Source organism: Portunus trituberculatus, chromosome 30 (genome assembly GCF_017591435.1).
Source record: "Portunus trituberculatus isolate SZX2019 chromosome 30, ASM1759143v1, whole genome shotgun sequence".
NCBI classification, from domain to species: Eukaryota; Metazoa; Arthropoda; class Malacostraca; order Decapoda; family Portunidae; genus Portunus; species Portunus trituberculatus.
In genome coordinates, this window is record NC_059284.1 from 1217880 (window position 1) to 1237445 (window position 19566).

The following is a 19566-nucleotide window of genomic DNA, read 5'->3' on the forward strand; positions in this document are numbered from 1 at the left end:
TTATAAAGACACGTATAGCGTAGATAAAGTAGTCGTATTTAATATGTTTTTTTACTTGTATGTATAGAAGTATATATGGTGAAGTTGTTATTACATGTTATGCTTCTATGGTGGATAGTTGTAATTATCTATATATGAGTTTCTAGTAGTAGTTGTAGTGGTCATATGCAGAGCAGCTATATAGTGGTAATTATATATGATACCTACATGTTGTTGTACTACAATAAAGACCATTCATATGGTGCTTCCTTAGTTTCCTCTAAAGACGCGCTTACTCATAAGTGTTGACTCAGATTTCTGAGCAGGATTAAGTCTGTATTACAAAATCTACAGCATCTTATGAGCTCTAAGCATTTTTACTTTTTGAGCTCTTCAAATATGTGTTGCTACTTTCTATTTTTCACCACTCACCAGGTCGGTAAAATGAACTTCACTTGTACTGTACATAAAATGAAACATTAGGTATAAGTTTGTAGACAGGGGAAGAAGAGGTAACTCAACCCTTTTAGTTGCAATGTTTAACAAGTCATACATGCAGCCTTTAATGAGTACTTACAAGAAAATAAAGGATTAAGAACAAATAAATCTGAAATTTCTACCCAATTTAAAGACTAGAAAAGTAAATGTGTCTCAGAATTGTTAATAACTAAGGAAAAATGTACCAAATGGTTGATAATCCTATAACATAAGTAATATGTATGATGGATAGGCCACATTTTTTTTGTCTTAAGATACACTTTTTCAATTGAGTTTGAGAATATTCATTCATTAATTAGGAACACTACAAGAAGCCTTCCTAAATTTAGAGTATTGCATACAGGCCTGGTCACCCCACTATAGGCAGGATATCAACATGTTAGAAGCAGTTCAGAGAAGAGCAACTAGGATGATACCAGCATTAAAGCGCCTGGAGTATAGAGATAGATTAAAGGAATTAAACATGTTTTCATTTGAGAGGAGATGTATAAGAGGGGATATGATAGAGTTATTTAAAATGTTCTCAGATACAAACTACATAGATGCGAGATCTTTCTTTACCTTAGAGGAGGAAATAGGACTAGAAATCATGGCAGGAAGATTAGAAAGCAAGGCTGCAGGTTAGATATAAGAAAATATTTCTTTAGTCATATGGTGGTAGACTTCTGGAATGCATTGCCAGAGACGGTTGTAAATAGCACTAGTTTGACAATGTTTAAAAACAGATTAGATAAGCACTTAAATTTATTAGATTTATAATTATGTATAGCACTGCATGATAGTTTTTATAAGAAATTTACTATAGTTAAACAAGACATGATCCCCATGTATGGGGACCACAAATTGTAGAGGATTTTGCTGCAGGACTTAGCCCTGTTAATGGGCCAAATATTTAAAATTAGTATATAATGTATTGTGTACTTGTAAGTGTATCTTTAAGTACTGATGACGAGGTCGCTGTGCGACTGATACAGGATAACCTAGATGGGCCCTGGTGGCCCTTTGTTATCCTATTATTTATGTTATGTTATGTTATATGTAAAACACTGGATAATACTTGATCATGATTGAGGGTGAAAATCTTTGACTCTTGCCATAATCTGCAAAAGTTAATACCAGTCATTCTTGTTTTTGTTTTTTTTCTCATCACCATGCCTTTCCTACTCCCCTCCAGGAATCACTGCTTGGTAAGGCATCGTGTTTGGATGGTAATAAAAAAGCATCCGATAACTATAAAATATCTTTATTTCTTAAATATTTGCTATTATTATGTAAGATTTCAGAAAAAAAGTGACTACCATCTATTGCGGGTAATTACAAAGTGGCAAGACCAATGCTTGTTCATCTTACAAATGGCTCACAGTAATTCAGCAACAGTGACGTCTAGTGTAGCTCACTGCTCCTCTATCCACAGCAATTAACAAGAAAAGGCACTTGATATAATTTCTGCACTGTCACAAAGAGACGTCCTAACTAAGGAAAATAATGATAATAATCTTTACCATATATTTAAACAAAAGGAAATTATGTATGTTTTATGGAACCAAAGCATTTTTTTTTTTTTTTTTTTTTTTTGTGTGTGTGTAATACACATTAAGCTGACAAAGGTAATCTGTTTGACTAGGCTCCACTACAAAACCTCCCTCGGCATCCTGCCACATGGCCTGAGAGCTTCCAGCAAAGCTCACCGGGCATGGCGAGGCCTTAAGGGGATGAAACTTGGATGAAAGTTGAATATTTCATTTTAGCCAACCTTCATATCAGTTTACAGATTTTCCTTTACACAGAAGATATGGAGAGAGAGAGAGAGAGAGAGAGAGAGAGAGAGAGAGAGAGAGAGAGAGAGAGAGAGAGAGAGAGAGAGAGAGAGAGAGAGAGAGAGAGAAAGGCAATTTTATACAGCAAGCTACATATTTTACACTGTCTAGAATACAACAGCGCATACAAAGGCAGGTCTTTACAGAGTTACACCAGCTCATCCTCCATTCATGATAACAAAGGCACAGAATCTCAATGGGCAGTCACAGTCAACTGGTAAGCATCACACAAACTCCTCCACTCGGCTCAGCTCTTCTGAGGGCAGCCAGTCACTCAAGACATGGAAGATGTCCAACAACAAATAGTGTGACCCTCCCACTAGCATGGACAGTTTGATAGAGCAACATGGTGTCCATGAACCAGGTCTGGTAATGTAACTTACTCCATTCTCTCAAGGGATAATGATATGCTTGCTTAAACCTTGTTCACACCTCCAATCTTTGTCTTATCTAAAAAATAATTACGTATGCAGGAGTTCAAATGTGATATTAAAAAAGATTTTGTTATGTTGAAAGCCTTCTTATTCTGCATCAACAAGTCCTTCAATTTGTTATACTAAAATTTGGTGCAAAAATCTTAAGATATTATGCCTCACGAATTCTCCAAGAAAATCTGGTGTTAAGAATTTAGTGAGAATACTACTGAACAATATAATTTAGGTACATGATATACAGATACAGCCATACAGTACATTGGTGAACACCTCATCATCAACACACGAACCTGATTCTTATTTGAGAGTTACACAACCCCACCAAATGAAAATACCAACCCAACCAAGGAAAAAAAACTGAAAATAAATTTTCATCCCAAGAAGATAAACAAAGTAGCAAATCCATCCCAAGAAAACAGACTGGAACAAACAAATCCAGCCCAAGAAGACATAATACAATTGAGTCCGAGTCCTTGTCACCAGAGTGAGGGTTTCCCACCACACCACCACCCACCACACCACACCAGGGGAGCAGTGGGGGTGAACCAGCTAAGGCACTACAGATTACTCTGGTGCTGTGGCAGAGTCACCACCTGACACCTGAGCAGGCCTTGTCATCCCCCGGCAATAGCTCAACACCAAGATCAAGACCTCAGCACCAAGGTTGGGGTTCCTCTCCACTGATGATGTATGAGGTACTACACTTACTCTTCTCACCTTTTAAAGCTTAAGATTAATAGGATTTGACCTTTATGAAACCACTTACTTCCACCTCATGGTACTATTTGTTCTATATGGCTAAATGCTTGTAACTCATGTTCACAGTAAAGTCACTTAATAATATATGAACAAAACACTGAAAATTAACTAAATCCTGAATATCACACTTAGATCTAAGGGAGAGTGATTCATTTTTAGTTTTCACTGCAGTAATGGTGAGTTTAATATTTTTTTTACTTTTTCAAATTATGAGCAAGACACTGGTTTTATAAATACTTTACTACATGAATTTTGAGAACCATAGAAGTTGTATTTTCTAGTGAATACTCCATTTTGAAATGTTGTTTTATTATTGACCGAATCCAACATCCCCATTATGGTACTTAGCTCGGAACATTACTTTTTCCACTCAAAACAATACAAAAATCATCATGAAAACAATTCTAAGTATAGAAAAGTAACCAATATTCCAGTGCTGAAAACATATATGACTACTCAGAGATTGGGTGTGAGCAGGCAACACAACACTGACACATACCAACAACACCTACACCTACTAACAACAATTAGTCCAAAGATTATGTACACTTGTCATTCTACAAGTGGCTTCACTTCTCCCTTTGGTGTACTAAGTATGGCTATTCCTCCACACCACCAGTGTGGCACTGCACAGTTTAAATACTGAATGACAGACACAGGACAGAAGCATAACTGGCCTCAGCCAAAGACATTTCAGGCTTGGACACACAACTTTTACACTAAGCCAATCAGCAGCAACTACATGGTTTCCTTCTTAAGACAGTGGTACCTGCACAAAGGCAAATGGATATGAAAATACATGGATAATGCAAAGCTTAGACAACTGGGGCAAAACACACAAATACAATTCACTAATTTTACCATTTTGTGGTTGAGGTTTAAGATGGGGCCACCGGCCGGGTGTGTCAGGGACAGCCCCTCACACCAACACACACGCACACTGAGCAGTGCGGCACTCTGACGTGCAGCGCTGCTGTGACGTGACACCGAATCTGGGCCTTCACACACATCTGAGACTCATGCGTAGGAAACACACTTTGGGTGACCTTCCCAGTGTCTCAACTGGAATCATCCAAACTGGCTTTGAGGAAGACTACCTACATGCCTCTCTCAGGTGTGAGCCAGCATCCCTGCGGCCCGGGAAAGGAGCACCCCGCCCTAGCCAGGCCTCTCCACCAGCAGTGCCAGCAGCTGGTGTGGTTCATAACTCTTGACTGAACAGTGATTCATCCAATGAATAATTTCAAGGGAGGGTTAAGCAACATATCAGGTGCCTTGCTGTCTTGCTTAAGTACTTGGTAAGCAGTGCTATTGGGAAGAGACAAAGTTGTGCTTGATTCTAGTTGCAAGCACACCAATACCACCACTTTCAAGCCGCCTTGGTCACTGCTGTGTGGCAAAGACTGGGTACTGTAACAAGACCTTAGCATGCTCAGGGAAGTGAGCAAGCTGCATATAACAGCTAACACAAAGTCCAAACAGTTTATACATCCCCCTACTTGGCCTGCAAGACTACATATATAGCCCTGCTTGTGGACCATCCCAGGTAATTCCCTGGATTACACTTTGACTGGGTAACACAGTCCAAGCCAGGGTGGGACTGCTGACAGTGGGCACAGCACATCAGAGGTTGGAGGTGCTTCTATTTTGAGAGCTTACTGATGACACGAATAAGGGCCCCATTCTCATCCTTCAGTCGCTGGTTCTCCTGCTTCATCAACTGGAAGTAAATGCAAAATATATCATACAAAATCTGTGGTGCAGAAAAGTGTTATGTGTCACCTCTGGAGAATTCAAGGGGATGGCAGTTATACTGTCTTGTGGAAATAAAATTGTCTTACCTCACTATTCCTACAGTAATTGACATTGTGAACTGTGGGACTGTGTGTACTAGACTTTCATGATATAAGGGCATTGTTTATTAGCACATGGATGTCCTACTAAGGACCAGTTACACTGAGAAAGGAAGTAGTATACAGTAAGATGAACATTAATGACAGTAAAATTAGCAGAAGTGAAGGTAGTGACAGTAATGGTAATCAGAATACAAGAAAGCATAGTCCAGAAATTGCATGCAGAAGAGTGAGTATGATGGAATCAAAGTGTTGAAATAAATTTCATGCTACAAATAGTTTGAAAGGAAATATGAAGATTAAAGTGTAGTGAAAGATAGAGAAATAAAGCCAAGATACAGTTCTCTAAAAAGCTCAAAATTAATTTGTAAGATGAACACTGCTGTATATTTATTGTGTCCATTTTATTTAACTTTACTCAGAGTTCTTATTTAACACAGACTTTAAGTTAAATGAACAACAACAGTCAATATTGAACCATGTCTCTGTAACATCATGGACATGTACTGATGAAGATACAGTGGATGAATGAAGAGTGAATCAGCTGCTGCCACTTGCCTGCACGCTGCTGCCAAAGCAATCTTTCACCACACATTTGCCAAACGCAGCTAATTTCTCAACTGCCTACCATATCAACTCTTTCTTTGGTCATATTTAAGATGCAGCACATTCATTGTCAGGGTGATTTTCATACTGACTTTTATATTAGAGAAGATGATCTGTAGTGGACAGTAAATGGAGTGCCATGTATCGGGTGTGTTCCAACTAAGGAGCAAAAAAAAAAGACTGACTAGACTAACTTAGTTTGGATGCACCTTGCAACATGGACACCTCAGATGTGTAGGAAACCAATGATATTCTAGACATTTGACAGATAGCAGTTAAAAATTAACAATTTGCTGTGCCTCTGGCAATTGTACAAGAGGAAGATGGCAGTTTGGCAGCAATGTGATGGACAAGAGGGTCATGGAAAGCAACACAACCTCCTGCACACTAGATCTGCCACTCTGCCACTCAGATCACAGCGGGGGTCCTGAGCCAGGCAGCACACATGCTCAGGCAGTGTGGTCATGCTGGTGGCGCCACACACACAAGGTCACACTAGCTGTATAGTGACCTCAGCTACCCTTGTTTACCTATTTGCTCAAGGTGGCCAAGTTACTCATGCCTGACGTGGCTGAATTGGTCAATTTGGACACCACGCGAGTCAAGGCTCTGTTTTCAGCCTTCAATTTCTCATTTTCAGCCTTAAGTTTTTGCAATTGCTGTAAGAGAGGAAGTTTCAGTTCAGACAAGAAGTTGAAAAAAAAAGCTCAAGTTGATGGTTAATCTGACCATTAGTAGTTCCTGTCAGCCATGCTTTCTTAAAGAGTGATGCTGGAAAAGTTATTCTTCTCAAGCATTCCAGAAATATAAGCATTATGGTCTCAAAATTAAGTGCTTAACTGTTCATGCAGAAGCTTTGGTTTACATTCAGCATCGTTAGCACCCTGAATTGAACATTTTAGAGGAATACAAGGTTTCATGAAAAAGCTTTGGCATCAACATCCACTGAGAGGAAAAGGGAAAACATTTAAGCTCACTTTTAAGAAGTCTGACATAAAATACATAAACACTAAAAGGTTTTTGACTACTGCAACCAGCACATGAATAAAATGAAGCCCAATCCCCAATAGACATTACTCTCTGCATCTAAAAGCTGCACTGCAGGTGAGGGAGGCACAGTCACAGCCGTAAGTCCATTAAACTGCCACACTAACTTCCACTCTGTTTTATGTTCCTCTCAACTTTCATGTCCAGCAATCTCCTTAATTTGTCAATTATAAGGTTGTAAAATATTATCAGCAGACCTTAGGACTGAAACAAAGTAGAAATGAGTGTGGTAGATTGATTGATTTCTGGTCATAATCTTGCAGTGTGTCAGGCACTAAAGAGCACCTGCTGCCTATTGCCAACATACAGCTCTTGCTCATTTGCTACTCAGGTGAAAGAACTCAAGAAATACAGTAACATAAACAGAGGCAGTGAAAATGTGTTGATAAGTAGCTTGTCATGTAAACAAAAATATGTCAGAAAAACAAAATACCAAAGGTGCCTTCACACAGCAGGGCAATATAAATCAATGAAAATAAAGTCTAACTCAAGAAGCATTTTGGTTATGATAAAAAATGTTACTCAGAACTAATTACTTTCAAAATACAAGAAGTATCTTAGCACTCAGGTATTGTTGGGAACTCAAGAAGAAACTAACAAACTGAATACAAAAATAGTACGTGTGGTGCACTATTTCTCTTTCACCTCATTACTCCACCATCTGCTGCCACTCTTCCACTTTTTACAACAAGTCCCTTCATCTGACTGCCAGTTTCTCTCATCCACAGAACAACAAAAGCTTGGAAACTCAATGTTGAACCAGAATAGTGCTTGGAGTGCCACAACAAGACCAAGGCATTACATAGCATCACACAAGGCCACATCCCAATATACACTGCCTCTTCAGTGTTATGTGGCAGGATCTTCACCAGACACTATCATTATTTCATGGAACATATGTATAATTTCACCTCAGGTAGCTGGCCAAGCAACACAACTATAAGCACCTGTCAGTATATTTTCCCTCAATATTTCATCTGTCGATCTAATGACTGTTACTGAGAGGACTCCTGTTCTTGTATGTATGCTCTAATCCTCTCATCCCTTTCAATGGTCTAACAGTATTCTTTGGTCTGATAACACTATGAAGCTATCCATACATTTCTTCCTGAGACTAATTAAAGAATATTATGATCATCTCTATCATTCACTCTTAACCTTCACAACAATCTTCTGACATCAAATTTAACAAGCTTCCATTATACAATCATAATAAACTCTGCTTGTTGTATCACACCACATTAGGCAATTCAGGTTTTGCATCCTTACTGAGGCAATGAGACAATGATAACAATGACTACACAGATTTCTAACCTCTTTGATATTAAGTTTCATGGTCAAAATCTAAAAAAATGCTTCAAGTAAAAGCCTCCTTATTAGTGTGTGTGTGTGTGTGTGTGTGTGTGTGTGTGTGTGTGTGTGTGTGTGTGTGTGTGTGTGTGTGTGTGTGTGTGTGTGTGTGTGTGTGTGTGTGTATTTACCTAGTTGTAGTTTTACAGGGCCTGGGCCTTATGCTCGTGTGGCCCCGTCTCCATATCTACACTTATCCAATCTTACTTTAAAAGTATGCACACTCGTTGCAGACACTACTTCTTCATTTAAACTGTTCCACGTCTCAATACATCTTTGCGGGAAACTATATCTTTTAACATCTCTCAGACATCTTCCTTTTCTCAGCTTTTTACTATGCGATCTTGTGCTTCGGATGTCAGGTTCAGTTTCTTATTATCCACTTGGTCCATTCCGTTGATCAATTCATAAACTTGTATCAGGTCTCCTCTCTCCCTTCTTTGTTCCAGGGTTGGTAGATCCATAGCCTTTAGTCTCTCCTCATATGTCATCCCTTCAAATTCTGGAATCATTCTTGTAGCCATTTTTTGTAGTCTCCAATTTCCTTATGTGTTTCTTTTTATGAGGGGTCCACACTACTCCTGCATATTCCAATCTGGGTCTTATTATAGTACTTATCAATTTCTTCATCATTTCTTTGTCCATGTAGTGAAATGCTATTCCAATATTCCTTAGCAAATTATATGTTTCTCTAAAAATTCTATCAATATGGCTTACTGGTTGATTGTTTTCTTCCATTGTCACTCATAAGTCCTTTTCCTTTTTGACTTTCTCCAGTTCTACTCCATCTCCCATCTTATAGATTCCCACAGGTCGTCTTTCACTCTTTCCCATTTCCATGACGTGGCTTTTGTTCATATTGAATTCCATTTCTTTCTTTTTACTCCATTCCCAGATCTTATTTAGGTCTTCTGTGAGTGTGTGTGTGTGTGAGTGTGTCTTTTGTATGTGTACAGAATTGCTTACCTTGAGTTCCTCCTCCATCTCGGACAGCTTGCGCTCCAGGGCCTTCTTCTCCCTCTTCTCAGACTCTGCTAACGCCAGGCGTGTGTTGAGCTGTTAGGAAGATCAGATGTTGCGGTAATGCAGACAGACACACAGGATAGAAGAAACAATTCAAACTAATACTTAGGGTGTGGTACTGTTATTCTAGACACTGATACACAAAGGAATATTCAGAAAAAAGATCAAATGCATAAAGGCATGTCACAGTATTCTAACTTTGGACATGTAAAAATGTAAAAAAGATAAACTCAAAGAAGAGCTCATAAGATGCAAAACTAATGACAAGAGACACAGGTATGAAAAGGCATACATAACATACAATACAAACAGAGAAAAAAAAAGGAAAGGTAAAAGACAAAATGGCAAAATCAGTCACACAAAACAGATGTATGGACAGAAAAACATAAAACCACTGAATTCAAAAAGAGAGAAAAAGAGCAAGAAAAGACACAACTTAAGACAAGACACAAATGATGTAAACACACACACACACACACACAAAGATTGCGAACTACTCCAGGAAGACTTGGACAGAATATGGAAATGGAGCTGTACATGGCAAATGGAGTTCAACACGACAAAATGCAAGAAATTAGAGTTTGGCAAGAGTGAAAGAAGAATCAGGAGTATGTACAAGATAGGAAATGAAGACATAAAAACCAGTCATGAAGAAAAAGACCTTGGGGTGACAATTACCAATGACCTATCGCCAGAGAGACATATAAACAAAATAATTGGAGAAGTATTGAACTTATTGAGGAACATAAGAGTGGCGTTCGTATATTTAGATGAAGAAATGATGAAGAAAATAATTACTGCAATGATAAGACCAAGGCTTGAATATGCAACAATACAGTGGGCTCCGAACTTAAAGAAACACATCAGGAAACTAGAGAAAGTACAGAGGGCTGCAACAAAAATGGTGCCTGACTTAAGAGATTTGACTTATGAAGACAGACTGAACAGAATGCAACTTCCGACCCTGGAAAACAGAAGAGAATTCAAAAAGAGAGAAAAAGAGCAAGAAAAGACACAACTTAAGACAAGACACAAATGATGTAAACACACACACACACACACACACACACAAAGATTGCGAACTACTCCAGGAAGACTTGGACAGAATATGGAAATGGAGCTGTACATGGCAAATGGAGTTCAACACGACAAAATGCAAGAAATTAGAGTTTGGCAAGAGTGAAAGAAGAATCAGGAGTATGTACAAGATAGGAAATGAAGACATAAAAATAATTACTGCAATGATAAGACCAAGGCTTGAATATGCAACAATACAGTGGGCTCCGAACTTAAAGAAACACATCAGGAAACTAGAGAAAGTACAGAGGGCTGCAACAAAAATGGTGCCTGACTTAAGAGATTTGACTTATGAAGACAGACTGAACAGAAGAGAAAGGGGAGACCTGATAGCAATATACAGAGTGATGATTGGCATGGAAAAAATGGATAGGGAAGATCTGTGTATGTGGAATGAAAGAATGTCGAGAGGGCATGGGAAAAAACTAAAAATGGCCACTTATAGTAGAGATGTGAAAAAATATAGCTTCCCTCATAGAAGGGTGGAAGCATGGAATAGTTTAGACGTGGAAGTGGTCAACACAAGGAATATTCATGATTTTAAGAAAAAGCTGGACATTAGTAGATAAGGAGACGGGACAGTACGAGCATAGCTCTTTTCCCGTATGTTACAATTAGGTAAATACACACACACACACACACACACACACACACACACACACACACACACACACACACACACACACACACACACACATACAGTTACCTTCACCTATGGAGGAAAATGATTAAGTGCAAAAGAAGAAAATACATACATACCTTCTTTGTGCTGAGATCAATGCTTTCCCTGGATTGCCGAAGTTCATTCTCTATCCCTCTAAGTCTCTCATTGACTCTGTGTGTCTCAGTCAACTGTTCCTCATATAACTGTGGGCAAAAGGCACATGAGAATCTTGAATACTACGCTACAGGCCCTTTCTAGACCTCCAGTAATTGGATCTGTGCATGTACACTATAGCATGGGAATATGTTGAGATGAATAACTCAACAGTTTTTCATACACATATTTCTCTTTAACATCAAACTACACAATTTTACACTAAATTCTTCAGGACTGAGGGAAATTTTGCATAAAACTCATTAGGCCTGAGGAAGAGATGTGCTGGTGGCCCAAACACCCAACCACTATGCCATTTTCACATCCTTTACCTTCTTGTAGTCGATGTCTCCATTCTCTGGACCCACCGAGGAAGACCTGGAAGTGGCTCGGCTGCTGAGTGTCGAGCCAAGGGAAGTTGTGGAGCCACGAGCTGCATCTCCTTTCTCACTGACAGACTGTGGGGAGGGAAGACTGGTTAACTGACTGATTGTTTTGTAGTTCAGGAGCAAAGCACACAATGGAGCTAAAAAGTACTGATTTGTGTAGAGTAAAAGTGACAAAGTATTAAGAAAAGAAGAAATTTTATATCTTTAAGAGGTATGACTGAGAATGAAAGGCTGATTAACTGACTGACTTTGTAATTCTGAAGCAAAACACAAATTAAAAATGAGACGGAGTAGGACAGAAAAGAAGGAAGATAATGTATATCTGTAGAAACATAAATGAGAATGAGTAATACCTCTTGACATTCCTCACCTACATATTCCCTGTGATATGATGTGTGAATTTCAAGGCAGTGATATGATAAGAGGAGAGAGAGTTCAATGAACATGATATCTGTAAAATCATTAACCAACCTACCAATCCCACTGCACAACTCTTGCCTTCCTACACACAAAAACAACCGAAATATTTTGCTTCTCACCACAATTATTTTCAAAGGTCACAAAGATGATTAGTCATGTTCCAAAGAGTTTATATCCTGTTAATAATGTGGAAATCTTGTTATTGTTTCACTAAATCCATAAAAAAATTGCCTCTAAAATCAATGTACATTCAACTAGAGCCTTCTGAATGTAGTGGAGGTGTGATGGAGGCATTTCTGAATAATGCTCCTAACAACAATAATACTCAACTAACATGATCAGTACAATAAAAAGTCCTTGTCACTTAAAATGTCACATATCACCATTTTGCAATACAATAACTAGTCACCCAAACATAAGAGGCATGAGGTAATGACACAGCAGAAATACAATATCTGATACACAATATGGAAGACTTTTCAAGGATGGTATTACTGGTCAGTATAATCATTTCAGTATTCTTGTATCCCTGTGTCCTCCAAGCATCTCAAGGCCTTAATACTGTGTTCCAATGGTGTGCCTTTACCTTCTCATACAAAACCACTCCACATTCCTATACCTCTCTAATAATGTGTCTGTCTATTTACCTGTTTGACTTGTTATGTGTTCTGATAATTGCTGGTATCCTTGATTTTCCGTGTGTGTGTGTGTGTGTGTGTGTGTGTGTGTGTGTGTGTGTGTGTGTGTGTGTGTGTGTGTGTGTGTGTGTGTGTGTGTGTGTGTGTGTGTGTGAGCTCCCTTACCACTTAAGCATATTCCCACCACTTAAGACATTCAATTTGACACAAAAGGGTTCTCTCTCTCTCTCTCTCTCTCTCTCTCTCTCTCTCTCTCTCTCTCTCACTTATAGGTGAGAGAGAGAGGTCCTTATAGGCTAATTATCCTTATAGGTAATTTAGTGTAATGTTTATATAAGTTGGCATGGTGGTAACATTCCTGATTATCTGTGTGTTAATCAGAAATAGTGTGTGTGTGTATGTATGTGTGTGTGTGTGTGTGTGTGTGTGTGTGTGTGTGTGTGTGTGTGTGTGTGTGTGTGTGTGTGTGTGTGTGTGTGTGTGTGTGTGTGTGTGTCTACCTCCAACAAATGTCAATGGTTCATCATCACTAATTAAAACATCATCACCTCATACAACCACCACCGCCACCACCATTACTTCAATACGTCACTCTCATACTGCTTGAACATCATCGCATCATTATATACTCACACTGCCAAACCAGGAAAATGCATCACCATCACCACGCCTTAATAAGAGCACCACCAGCACTTCACAACCACCACCACCACCACAAAACAACAGGACGCATCACCACGCATTCACCATTGACACCAACACCAAACACGACCTGTATCACTGTCATCACCACTCCATCACCATCTCACAAGACGCTCCCATCATCAACAGGAAACAAATCAACACCACATCACAACTGTCACCGCCAGATATTGACATCACTGCACCACATGACCATCACCAACTCATTACCTTTTTATAATCTCTTCGAGTCATGGTGGGTTAGCGCTGAGGGCTTCTCTACGGAACCCTCTTATCTATGTGGGAGTCACGGTGCCTGTGGCTTGGCACTCACCAGGCACAAGGGGAGGAGGGGTAGGCACTTCACCTGCAATCACTGACAGGTGGCACCGCGGTGACCTCTGATAAAACCCCAAATATTGTGTGTAGGGGTGATACGGGACGCTACGCACACAATTTAGGCGGTAGTGGGCGTGGTGCAGGCGTGGGTAGGGTGAGTAGGTATGGGTAAGGGCAGGAAGGGCAGGTGTGTATGACAGGTGTGCGCGCAGTGTAGCAACCACCACCCGCACACGGCACAGGATACCTCACCACCACCAGCAACCCGCGCTCAGGCCTTGGCGCCACCACACAGCTTTCTCCACCGCTACTACTGCCGCGCCGCACTCCCTGCCATCAGTCACCAAGCGCGGCGGGAGACGCATCCACGCCCACCACCCTGCTCACCCTAGCACCACCACACGCACGCACAGGACACGCGAAGTTTTAAGTCCGCAGTCTCAGTCCAAACCTAACGCTATGCTCACTTCTCGCTTACTGCCACTTCACTCCAGCGTCCTGCCCTCCTCCACCTCCTCCTCCCCCTCCTCCCATCAGTCCCGCTACGACCCAAGGCACTCTCGCCCACACACACGCTGCTGCCACCGCCACCACCACCACTGCCGTGACCCCAACACTACTTCCTAAAGCCCCAAGCAAAATCCATGAAATACGTAGCCCGTCTGTCTGTCTGTCGGTCGGTCTGCTCTCTCTCTCTCTCTCTCTCTCTGAGCCACCTACACAAACACTTCTCGGCACACATGATCCTATTTGCTCCCTTCCGCTCTAAGTATCTCTCTCCTTATCGAGTGTACAGCGAGGCGTGACTACACACCCCTGCTAAACACTGCCCCGCTGCACCACAAACACCGCACCGAGGAATTATCCACAATGTAAACACACTTGCTTCACTCTCCAAGGCGCATAACCAAACGCAAAACTAGACTATATAACCTAACCTAATATAACACTACTGCTAACCTTGGCTGGCCCTCTTTCCTACATAAAAAAAAATAAAAAAAAACCACTAAAGCAAATTCACTTTATCCAACGTTATTCCTAACCTAACCTAACCTAACCCAGAGAATAGCATTGTTCCTAACTTAACCTAACCTAACACAACCCAAACTAACCCCAACACTACCTCTATTCCCTACACCATCACCTCTCAATCTCCATTACACACATACACTCACCCCTCACCCCTCCACCTAACCCAACCCGCATGCACGACACCTACCCAGTGCCACCCCCACACCCACAGCTACACTCACACCGCACACCTGACGCAATAACATGATCGGCAGTGACCTGATTGAGGCTGGGGGCAACATCCTTGACACCTGGGGCCATCTGTTGCTGTGCAGGGGTGTAGGGTGTGTTGGAGGATGTAGTGGGTAGCGTTGGTTGGTGAAGACAAGATAATAAAGCTATGGGGAAGAAGATTTATCGGTATCGGTGTATTTTGGGTGTAGTGAATTGTAAAAGTGATGTGCAGTGATGTAGGAGAGTGTATGGAAGGATGAATATGTGAGTGGGAGTATGGGGGTGTAAAAGGCAAGGAAAAGGATGAGGAGACGAGTTGAGTTGTGGCAAGGTGTGAGGAGACGTGTTGGGATGTAGTAAAGGTGTAATATGTAAGATGTAAAATGGTGTAGACGTTATGGTAAAGGTGTAACAGACGAGAGGAAACGCAGACAGCATACGTGGTGAGGTGAAGATAAAAAGAGACATGGATTATACAAAAAGGTATGAGAGAGGCATACGGTGAGGGAGAAGTGTAACAGTGAAAAAAAAGTCATGAGAGAAAAGACATGGAAGGATGTAAAATGTGTATCTAAAAATATAGGAAGACATGGAAGCTCCGACTTGAAACAATGAAAAAGAAGTCGAAGGTGTAACACAAGTAAAAGAGCAGAAAAAGACACGTACTTTGGTTCTTATTTGTTTTCCATTTTAAGATTAAGAGATTCTGTGGTTCATGTATCTCTAACTTGTGTGATGATACTGTTGCTTACCTATCCATCCATCTTTGGCTATAAGAACACTTGATTTATAACGGTATCTATTTACCTACCACCCTATCTATCTCCGAGACGTGTGATGAGGCATGCAGGTGCGTGCGTGCATGCTCGGTGCCGTGGTGTGGCGACGTGTGGTGTGGCGTGGCGCTGCAACCCCACACCGTCACCAACACCGGTCAGACAGGCGGGCAAGATATCCCACGGTGCCCAGACCCTCCCTGTCATCACCAATATCAGGGTCTTGTAACCTTCACGACTCGGAACCTCCCCGGTCTGTCCCTGCCACTTTCTGTCCCCTACTACACCCTTCCCCTTGTCCCTACTACCCTCCTGACTCCTACTGGTATACTGCACCACTCTACTCTTTCCCTACCCAACCCAACCCAATCCCTCCCATCCCAGTAGTACATGACATGCATCTATTCTATTTTTCTCTTCCTTCTATTCGTGCTGAGAAGGGAGGGAAATAAAAAATGGGAAGGTAATAGCAAGGAATAAATGTGTTTTTTTTCCTTTAATAAGCGTTAAAATTGTCTTAGCCTTTCTTTACCTGTGCTTTCAATCATTCTAATTAATGTTCATACCTGTCTTCATCTTAGTTACTTTTCATTAATCTCGTTCCCCGTCATTTCTAGATAGAAAGATTCTACTACTACTTCTACTACTACTACTACTACTACTACTACTACTGCCAGTGCTACTATTACTACTGTTGCTGTTACTGCTACTGTACTACACCTGGCCAGAGCTTTACCTGATAAGAGGAATATTACCTGGCCACTTTATCTCCATTAGTAACGTGAGAACTTTCAAGACAACCACCTGACCGTGTGTGTGTGTGTGTGTGTGTGTGTGTGTGTGTGTGTGTGTGTGTGTGTGTGTGTGTGTGTGTGTGTGTGTGTGTGTGTGTGTGTGTCAGACAGACAGACAAAAGCTTTCACAACCCTTCCCTCCTACACGTTGACACGCACACGCACGCACGCACGCAAGCGCGCGCGCATACACACACACACACACACACACACACACACAAACCACTTCCGGGTGTACAAACATTACGTACATACAATTGGAAAAGGAAAAGGAAAAGAAAAAAAAAAAAAAAAAAAAAAAAAAAAAAAAAAAAAAAGCTGGTGCGGTCTCTTCCTGTCACGCTCTCTCTCTCTCTCTCTCTCTCTCTCTCTCTCTCTCTCTGATTTAAAGGAAAGGAAAAATGAAGTGGGAGGATAATGCATTGAAGCAAGACAAGAGGAGGAGGAGGAGGAGGAGGAGGAGGAGGAGGAGGAGGAGGAGGAGGAGGAGGAGGAGGAGGAGGAGGAGGAGGAGGAGGAGGAGGAGGAGGAGGAGGAGGAGGAGGAGGAGGTCATCCATCTCACCTTATTTGGCACTCCCTACACCTTCCTACACCCTGTCCATTGGTGGTGGCGGTGGCGGTGGTGGTGGTGGTGGTGGTGGTGGTAGCGACGCACGACACCATCACCATCACCACCACCACCACCACCACCACCACCACCTCCATCTCCACCTCCACCACCACCACCACCACCATCAGCACCAGCAGGAGGTCTATATCCCATCAACATTCATCACCATCACCACAAACACCATTACCAGAGAGAGAGAGAGAGAGAGAGAGAGAGAGAGAGAGAGAGAGAGAGAGAGAGAGAGAGAGACAGTGTCAAGGGTAGGGAGAAGAAAATGCCGAGAGAGAGAGAGAGAGAGAGAGAGAGAGAGAGAGAGAGAGAGAGAGAGAGAGAGAGAGAGAGAGAGAGAGAGAGAGAAAATAGGGGAAGAAATATATGGTTCTGGCAGAGGAGGAGGAGGAGGAGGAGGAGGAGGAGGAGGAGGAGGAGGAGGAGGAGGAGGAGGAGGAGGAGGAGGAGGAGGAGGAGGAGGAGGAGGCCGAAGTAAGTCAGTAATGAGAAACCAAAAGAAAAAAAGGATACAAGGAAGAAAGAGAAAAGAAAAAGAAAGAAAGGAGGGAAGGAAGAAAAGAAGAAAATGAATGAATGAATGAATGAATGAATGAAGGAAGGAAGGAAGGAAGGATGCGAAAAAAAAAAAATAAATAAACCAACATGAGAGTGAGAGTGAGAGGCGAGGGAGAGTGAGAAGGATTGGGAGAACCCTTCATAATACTTGGCCCATCACCAGGTGTAGGTCGAGGGTCACAAGAGGTCACCAGCTGCCACTAGAACCTGTCTAGTACACGTCCCCTCCTCTCATCCTTCCCCCATTCCCCCATCCTCTGCCCCCTACCCCCTAACCCCCCATTTCTCTTCCTCCATCACCATCACTACAACACTGCCTTCCTCATCACTCCCATCATTATCTTCCTTCCTGACACACTATCCGAGGAGGAGGAGGAGGAGGAGGAGGAAGGAACGAAGGAAAAGTTTCAGGGGCCATACTGTTAGAAGAAGAAGAAGAAGAAGAAGAAGAAGAAGAAGAAGAAGAAGAAGAAGAAGAAGAAGAAGAAGAAGAAGAAGAAGAAGAAGAAGAAGAAGAAGAAGAAGAAGAAGAAGAAGAAGAAGAAGAAGAAGAAGAAGAAGAAGAAGAAGAAGAAGAAGAAGAAGAAGAAGAAGAAGAAGAAGAAGAAGAAGAAGAAGAAGAAGAAGAAGAAGAAGAAGAAGAAGAAGAAGAAGAAGAAGAAGAAGAAGAAGAAGAAGAAGAAGAAGAAGAAGAAGAAGAAGAAGAAGAAGAAGAAGAAGAAGAAGAAGAAGAAGAAGAAGAAGAAGAAGAAGAAGAAGAAGAAGAAGAAGAAGAAGAAGAAGAAGAAGAAGAAGAAGAAGAAGAAGAAGAAGCTCTTAAGTTGATCCTAAGTAACTCCATCCCTGAACGGTCACACACACACACACACACACACACACACACACACACACACACACACACACACACACACACACACACACACACACACACACACACACACACACACACACACACACACACACACACACACACACACACACACACACACACACACACACACACACACACACACACAGAGAGAGAGAGAGAGAGAGAGAGAGAGAGAGAGAGAGAGAGAGAGAGAGAGAGAGAGAGAGAGAGAGAGAGAGAGAGAGAGAGAGAGAGTAGCAACACAAGCAAACATTCACCACCACACACTTCACAATTCACCACCATCAGTCTGAGTCACCACCAGCATCACCACCACGACCACGACCACGACCACCACCATCACTTACAATCATAACTAACAAGGATAAATCTGAGTGTCACTTCAAGTAAAATATAACTCTCTCTCTCTCTCTCTCTCTCTCTCTCTCTCTCTCTCTTACCTGGGTTCACCTTCACATACAAACATACGCACGCTTTGCTACTTGTCGCTCACACTTACCTGGAAAGAAGAAAATAGGTAATTAAAATAATGCAAAACACAAACAAGCAGATAATAATAATAATAATAATAATAATAATAATAATAATAATAATAATAATAATAATAATAATAATAATAATAATAATAATAATAATAATAATAATAATAGTAGTAGTAGTAGTAGTAGTAGTAGTAGTAGTAGTAGTAGTAGTAGTAGTAGTAGTACTACTACTACTACTACTACTACTACTACTACTACTACTACTACTACTACTACTACCAGTATTTACCACAAAAAGCACGATTAAGAAAGAAACAATCCCCCTACCAATAACGCACCGAATACTTTCATGACGCACGGGTGGGAATGACGAGAGGAGAGTAACAATAGCAGCCAGTCAGCACACGAGTAGCCTATGACGCCACGAGGGAGGGAGGGGTTAGGCGACGAGGCAGAAGGAATTAACAGACAGATTGACGTAAGTGTGATTGT

At 41.3% G+C, this 19566-nt stretch overlaps 1 protein-coding gene across 17 annotated transcripts in view; it reads right to left on the reverse strand.

Moving 5' to 3' along the window:
• Nucleotides 1–1703: 1703 nt before the first annotated feature.
• Nucleotides 1704–19566, reverse strand: part of LOC123510981 (protein phosphatase 1 regulatory subunit 12B-like) — a 104357-nt gene continuing 86494 nt past the window's right edge. For 14 of the 17 annotated variants that reach the window (XM_045266549.1, XM_045266538.1, XM_045266537.1 and 11 more), the window contains 5 exons: nucleotides 11593–11718; nucleotides 11203–11310; nucleotides 9310–9399; nucleotides 6477–6605; nucleotides 1704–5207 (listed from right to left, as the gene is read on the reverse strand). In XM_045266549.1, coding sequence (XP_045122484.1) covers nucleotides 6477–6605; nucleotides 9310–9399; nucleotides 11203–11310; nucleotides 11593–11718 — 453 coding nt within the window. In that variant the 3' untranslated portion in view covers nucleotides 1704–5207. The remainder of the gene's footprint in view (nucleotides 5208–6476; nucleotides 6606–9309; nucleotides 9400–11202; nucleotides 11311–11592; nucleotides 11719–19566) is intronic. The other 3 variants (XM_045266542.1, XM_045266539.1, XM_045266544.1) reach the window with 1 other exon arrangement.